This window comes from Eurytemora carolleeae, unplaced genomic scaffold (genome assembly GCF_000591075.1).
Source record: "Eurytemora carolleeae unplaced genomic scaffold, Eaff_2.0 scaffold978, whole genome shotgun sequence".
Taxonomy (NCBI): Eukaryota; Metazoa; Arthropoda; class Copepoda; order Calanoida; family Temoridae; genus Eurytemora; species Eurytemora carolleeae.
The window spans coordinates 124,235-131,019 of NW_019396868.1; the positions used below are offsets into that span (position 1 = coordinate 124,235).

General features: G+C 34.9%; 1 protein-coding gene across 1 annotated transcript; it reads left to right on the forward strand.

Moving 5' to 3' along the window:
• The first annotated feature begins 5,062 nt into the window (after positions 1–5,062).
• LOC111709552 (uncharacterized) lies at positions 5,063–6,374 on the forward strand. Its single transcript, XM_023483280.1, has 2 exons — positions 5,063–5,765; positions 5,864–6,374. The coding sequence occupies exon 2, from the start codon at positions 5,895–5,897 to the stop codon at positions 6,357–6,359; it is 465 nt and encodes a 154-aa protein (XP_023339048.1). The 5' UTR covers positions 5,063–5,765; positions 5,864–5,894; the 3' UTR covers positions 6,360–6,374.
• The last annotated feature ends 411 nt before the right edge of the window (positions 6,375–6,785 follow it).

Below are 6,785 nucleotides of genomic sequence, written 5' to 3' on the forward strand. Positions count from 1 at the left end.
GATATTTAAGGCATGGTAAAGAAAATATAAAAGGCTGTACGTTTTACGAGCTTTTCAGAAAGTGGTCTAGACCTTTCTTGTGTCTTAAAAATTGACTAAGATATTAGATATTAAGACAACTTTGATTTATTAAATAAATTTAGATTTGTAAAAATTTTCAATATCTTCGTTAATTTGGAAGATACAAAAAATTCTAGACCATTTCTAGACCCAGGCAATTTCGATAAAAGATGTTTCAACTGGAATGGGTTGGAATAATTGTATTTATTAAAAAAATGCCGCATTGATCGAAGACGACTGTATACATGAATTTTCTATTTATTCATATATCTATGGTTTCCTTAAAAAGATAATTTATACCTACACATCAACATACATAGCATTAATCAGTGTAATTTCCACTTTTTTTGATCTTGAAATTTGATTTTGAAATAAAATCTAGTTTTGAAGAGTAAAATGCCATTTCTACGTTCATGGGATATACCCTGTTTCCGTTTAAAGGAAATCTTGAAATAAACCCTAGATAAGTAATTATATCTTGGAGGATTGTGTCCCAAAAGAGATGGCTATTGACGTAATTGAAACTGAAACGATAGTCCTTAATTTTCTTAGATCTGCTCGGCAATTAATAAAATCTTGTATTATTGCAGTAAATTACCACTAGTCAAGGAATTTCCAAATTGTGGTCTGCCATTTACTTGTCGTTAAAACTGACTGAGATATACCTAAATGGGTTTTCAAATTTTGAATTGTTAAACAAGATGACAACGGGACAGACAGCAATGTTTCATTCTGACTTTGATGATCACAATTTAGAAATCCCAGGATTATTGTTTAAAGTAATTTAAGGAACTATAGTGTGGACTGTGGAGGATTGTTAATCTTTAACGCTTGATCTCGATGATCCAATGTGTGCAGTAAATTTGATGATCATTTCTTGATCTCTAAATCAAAGTTATCCCTGCAGGGTTTTAACACCAAACGATTTTGAAAAGGAATTAAATTAATACGTAGGTCTGCAGAAAATGGAGATCAATGCTTGATTTTAACATTAAAAAAAATGTGTGATGTAAAGAAACTCTCTATTTATCGTCTTTAAATCGTCTTCTTTTATCTGATTGTTAAACTGATTATTCCTAAATGTAGTCTGCCTGTTTTCTACAGTCAAAATATCCTTAGATGCAGTGGCAACCAGAAAACTGGTTTACGAAGACGCCAATCATACGACTTTTGTTTGGAAACCACTATATTATTTCTTTGGCAAGTTATGAAATACGTACAATGTTATAAAGAATAATATAGGAAAGAACTTTTTCCATATTTTCCTCTACATTTGATCTAGCTACTAGCTGGGGAACCCAACTTTGCCTCAAGTTTTCACTATACAAGTCTATCCATTTAACTTAGAAATGAAGTATTTTTGTTGTGTTTTTTTTCGGACACCGTGTCAAGAAATGTACATTCCTCTATTTCGTTCCCTCACCCTGTCTTAATCATCAATTAACATTCTTCCCCTGTCACCTGTCTCGTGTCCGTTCTGAAACTTAAAATCTCTTCTCTGTATTCAAATCATGTTAAATATATGTTTGCAATTTTAGCGTTCAGTGACTAAGTGTCTAACTCTTGTTAAATGATTTCGAGGAATGTAAATTAAGTTTATTGTAGAATAATAATAAAGTCTGAATCAATAAAGTTTGATAAGTGGTGACGAGGTCCTAACACGGACAATAATTTAGTTTTCAAGTGAACAATATTTCTTAAATCTTTTCTAACAATAGAACTCTTAAAACTGTGGAATTGGAACACGACATGTAAACAATCGTATGTGTATTTGATATTGTTTCAAAGAAATGGCTGTTTTTTATGTTCAATGGAATATTTAAATTCAAAACGTAAGACTAACAGTCGTCCTTCTTTTCTACAGTTTTCCGGGTCCCGCTGTACCTCTCTCCCCTAATACCCCCCTCCCCCTCCAAATACATACATTTCGTATCATGATTTTCTTTACCTGGCAACCTGCCAGTTAGGCCGAAGTGCCTGTACCTGCCAGCTAGACACACCTGCCTGTACCTAGGCCAGGCCAACCTGTCTGTACCTGCCAGCTATGCTGACCTGCCTGTACCTGCCTGCTAGGCCGACCCCCCAAATACCTGTAATAGCCGGGCCGGGCTATCTTCTGCCTGCGTGCACACAAATACAGATTTGAAGATTTATTTATTTGTAACTTTTACATAAATTGTAATTAAAGAGACAAATATTTTAATAATTTATTTTACAAGCTTTAATGAACTTATATACTTCAGATCATTTCTGCCTGAAACACACAAGTAATTTTATTCATCTGTAAAATTTACATAAAATTTTATTTATTTGCAACGTTTATTCATATAGATTTTTATTAATTTGTAACGTCTATTTACGTGAACTTTTATTTTTTGAATTAAAAAAAGAAATTTTTATTCATTAGTCATAATATTTATAATACAAGATTTAAAATGTATTAAATCACAAGTCTCAAAAAGCAGAGCATACACAGTATTTAATTTATGGTCGGGGAAGGGGGGGGGCTGATTAAACTGAAATTTCAAATTTATAATGAAAAAAGCTTGGCTTAGCTGGATACAAAATACAGTAATTCCCAGCTCTCTAATTGTTGAGGCTTTCGAGACTAAAACAATTTTTTCTTCGGAATTTCTCTTAACATATGTAAATCACTTTTAGAGACTAAATAAAAAAACAATAAAAACTAAGACTACAGAAAAGCATTTAGATCTTACGTTTTTACTAAATAAAAAAATAATTAAGTGGACAAGTGTCTTTCTGTTTGCTGCAAAATCACAAATGTTTTTTATTTTTTTTCTTTGGAATTATTAGATACATATAATTAGATCCAATTTTACTATTTCAAAACAGATTTTTAAAAATGTATATTTAGATTTCGAAGTAAAATTAAGCTTCATAAATTTAAAAGAAAACATACAGAGTAAAAGTAAAACAATGGCATTCTTATTATGGTTGACATTAAAAAGAATTTTAAGTTCAAAATCTTTTAATAAATGACATTTTACGCTTTTCTTGCCTAGTTGGAATAAAATGTTCGTGTGGTGTGGGTCAGTATCCATAAATAATTAATTACAATATTTCGCAATGCCGGAAATTGGAAAGTCTGAAAAATGTCTGCCTGCCTTAAAATCGATATTTCTTTGCATAATTTAAGGATTTTAGACTGTAGGTAGATTGTAGACTGTAGGTAGATTGTAGATTGTAGGTAGAGTGTAGACTGTAGGTAGAGTGTAGACTGTAGGTAGAGTGTAGACTGTAGGTAGATTGTAGACTGTAGGTAGATTGTAGACTGTAGGTAGATTGAAGACTGTAGGTAGACTGTAGACTGTAGGTAGACTGTAGGTAGAGTGTAGACTGTAAGTAGAGTGTAGACTGTAGGTAGAGTGTAGACTGTAGGTAGAGTGTAGACTGTAGGTAGAGTGTAGACTGTAGGTAGAGTGTAGACTGTAGGTAGAGTGCAGACTGTAGGTAGAGTGCAGACTGTAGGTAGATTGTAGACTGTAGGTAGAGTGTAGACTGTAGGTAGAGTGTAGACTGTAGGTAGAGTGTAGACTGTAGGTAGAGTGTAGACTGTAGGTAGAGTGTAGACTATAGGTAGAGTGTAGACAAGACTTGCGTAATTTCAAGTTACCCTTTCAATACAAGAGCCTGCACGTGGAATGCCTGATTCACAACTGAAGCCTTTAAACCTGTATCCGAGCAAAATAATATTTAGAAAAGGTGTAAAGGATATGTCGTTTAGAATCAGCCATATAACCCTTTAAATCACATGAAAATACCCTTTAAAGGGGCTGTAAGTGTAATTTTACCTGACCCTCTCTACAAAAATGGCAATGCCTGATTTACAACGATACCCCTGAACTCTTTGTCTGATCAAGAATGAGTTAGATATTCATGTTTAAGTTTATTAAAACTTTTTAATTTTATTTTTGTTTTCTCTGCAAAAGTGATTTGCGCATTTCTAGCGTTTAAAAACGACTGGAGAAGTCATCAGAGTTGAACACTTTCCGAGTCGAAAAAAACGACGTTTTCTTCCGAATTTTCTATCGGATTCAGTTTTCAAGGATATTGTTGTAAATTGAGCATTGCTATATTTGCATGGAGGGTCAGTTAAAATAACACTAACAGTTCCTTTAATTAAAGGCAAATATGAAAATGTTAGGTATATCCTAACATACAGAAGTTGTATGTAGCATATGTATAGGAGGTATAGGAGGGGGATTTCAAGTGCAATGACTTGGAAATGGCACGCTGCTTTAAAACTGAGGTTGGGGGAAGGTTATAGGAAGGTATATATATAGGTATAGGATGGTATATGTATAGGTATAGAAAGGTATATGTATAGGTATAGGAAGGTATATATATAGGTATTGGAAGGTATATGCATAGGTATTGGAAGGTATATGTATAGGTATAGGAAGGTATATGGATAGATATAGGACGGTATATGTGTAGATATAGGACGGTATATGTTTAGGTATAAGAATGTATATGTAAAGGTATAGGAAGGTATAGGAAGGTACGTGCATAGGTATAGGAAGGTATATGTATAGGTATAGGAAGGTATATGTATAGGTATAGGATAGGAAGGTATATATATAGGTATAGGATGGTATATGTATAGGTATAGAGGAAGGTATATGTATAGGTATAGGAAGGTATATGTATAGGTATAGTAAGGTATATGTATATAGGTATAGTAAGTTATATGAATAGATATAGGAAGGTATATGTATAGGTATAGGAAGGTATATGTATAGGATTAGGAAGGTATAGAAAGGTGTATGTATAGGAATAGGAAGGTATATGAATATAGATATAGGAAGGTATATGTATAGGTCTAGGAAGGTATATGAATATTATAGGAAGGTTTATGTATAAAGGGTATAGGAATGTATATGTGTATAGGTATAGGAAGGTATATGTATCTGTATAGGAAGGTATATGTATATAGGTATAGGAAGGTTTATGTATAGGTATAGGAAGGTATATGTATATAGGTATAAGAGGGTATAATATGTATAAATTGGTATATGAAGGTATACGTATATATACATAGATATGGGAAGGATGGGATAGATATGGAAGGGTATAAATGAGAGATGCATGGCATGGGAAAGAAGGGAGGGGGGATTCGGGAGGGAAGGGAGGTAAGTATGGGTATAGGTAAGGGGGGTATAGGTACTAAGAGGGGGTGGGGGTTACGGGAAGCGTGCCAGGGAAGGGTCGGATCTATATATTCTCTCTATTCAGTATACTCGGTGTACAGACCGGATCCCGCACCGTGGAAGCTACAGCTCCGACTACCCGACCAATCAGAGCAGGTGTAAGCAGGACCTGGAGCCAATACCGTACCCGGAGATTTAAAACACGGACCCAGCGTAATGAACTAAGGTTAGCCTGCATTAAAAATAACTCCGGCTCCGGCCCTGGCTCCCAGTACACCTCCTTCCTTCTATGGTTCGTTACGAACTACTTGGACAAATCTGCCGAGAAATGAATTCTCCAGCTTTCCAGTTGCTTGTAAACTGCTAGAGAGGTGAAAGCAATATTTTGTTGGTCGCGGGGCGCCTCATGTACGTGAAAGCTGGGAAAGTCTAGAGTAAAGGCTCTTAACACTTGTACTACTGGTTCGAATAGAAAGCAAAGATGTTGATCAAGACTGTTAACTATAAACACGAGTAGATGAAAGCGATATTGCAGTAAGTATCTTACACTCATACCATAATGTTCAATTTAAATGGATTTTACTCAGGAATGTTTCATTCCGTTATTACTTTTACATTGTCAAACTTTGCAGGACCTTCTGTATCCTCAGTGTCTAGGGGTACATGGAGAAGATGACGTCCTATCTGACGGAAGCAGCTGAGACCCTGGAGTACCAGTCCTACGACTACTCACTCCAGAACAAAACCATAGATATGATCGGAGAGGAGTTTGTAAAGAAAGAAGATGAGAATGTGATAATCACCAGCTCCGGGAATATTAGAACCATGTCAAACACTACCTCCCTCCCTTCCCTCACATACACAACCACAACCATCCCCACCATCTCAAGTGGGGAGGAGACGGGGGTCCTGTACTACAACCTTGATGATTTATCCAGATATATACCAGAGAACTTTAGTTTTGATTTGAGTGAGGGTATGGGGGAAGGAAGTATAGGTTTAGAGCATCAGGAGATGCTGAACCCGAGCAGTACACGCTCTATGATGATATCTGTACCTGGAGATAGAGGAACCAGTCAATCTTTCTCTATTCAGGTAAACATAGAACCAAATCTTTTACTCATCTAATCCTTAGTGATTCATATCCCTGTAATCCTTAAATCCTTCCTTAATCCTACTCTTCTAATCCTTAGTGAACTATATTCCTATAATCCTTAAATCCTTCATTAATCCTACTCTTCTAATCCTAAGTGAATCATATTCCTATAATCCTTAAATCCTTCATTAATCCTACTCTTCTAATCCTAAGTATATTCCTATAATCCTTAAATCCTTCATTAATCCTACTCTTCTAATCCTAAGTGAATCATAATCCTATAATCCTTAAATCCTTCCTTAATCCTACTCTTCTAATCCTAAGTGAATCATATTCCTATAATCCTTAAATCCTTCCTTAATCCTACTCTTATAATCCTAAGTGAATTATATTTCTATAATCCTTAAATCCTTCCTTAATCCTACTCTTCTAATCCTAAGTGAAACAAAACCACCAAA

Bases quoted from the DNA above. Each gene is read 5' to 3' on its own strand.
- LOC111709552 (XM_023483280.1), top strand. From the start codon at position 5,895: ATGGAGAAGATGACGTCCTATCTGACGGAAGCAGCTGAGACCCTGGAG.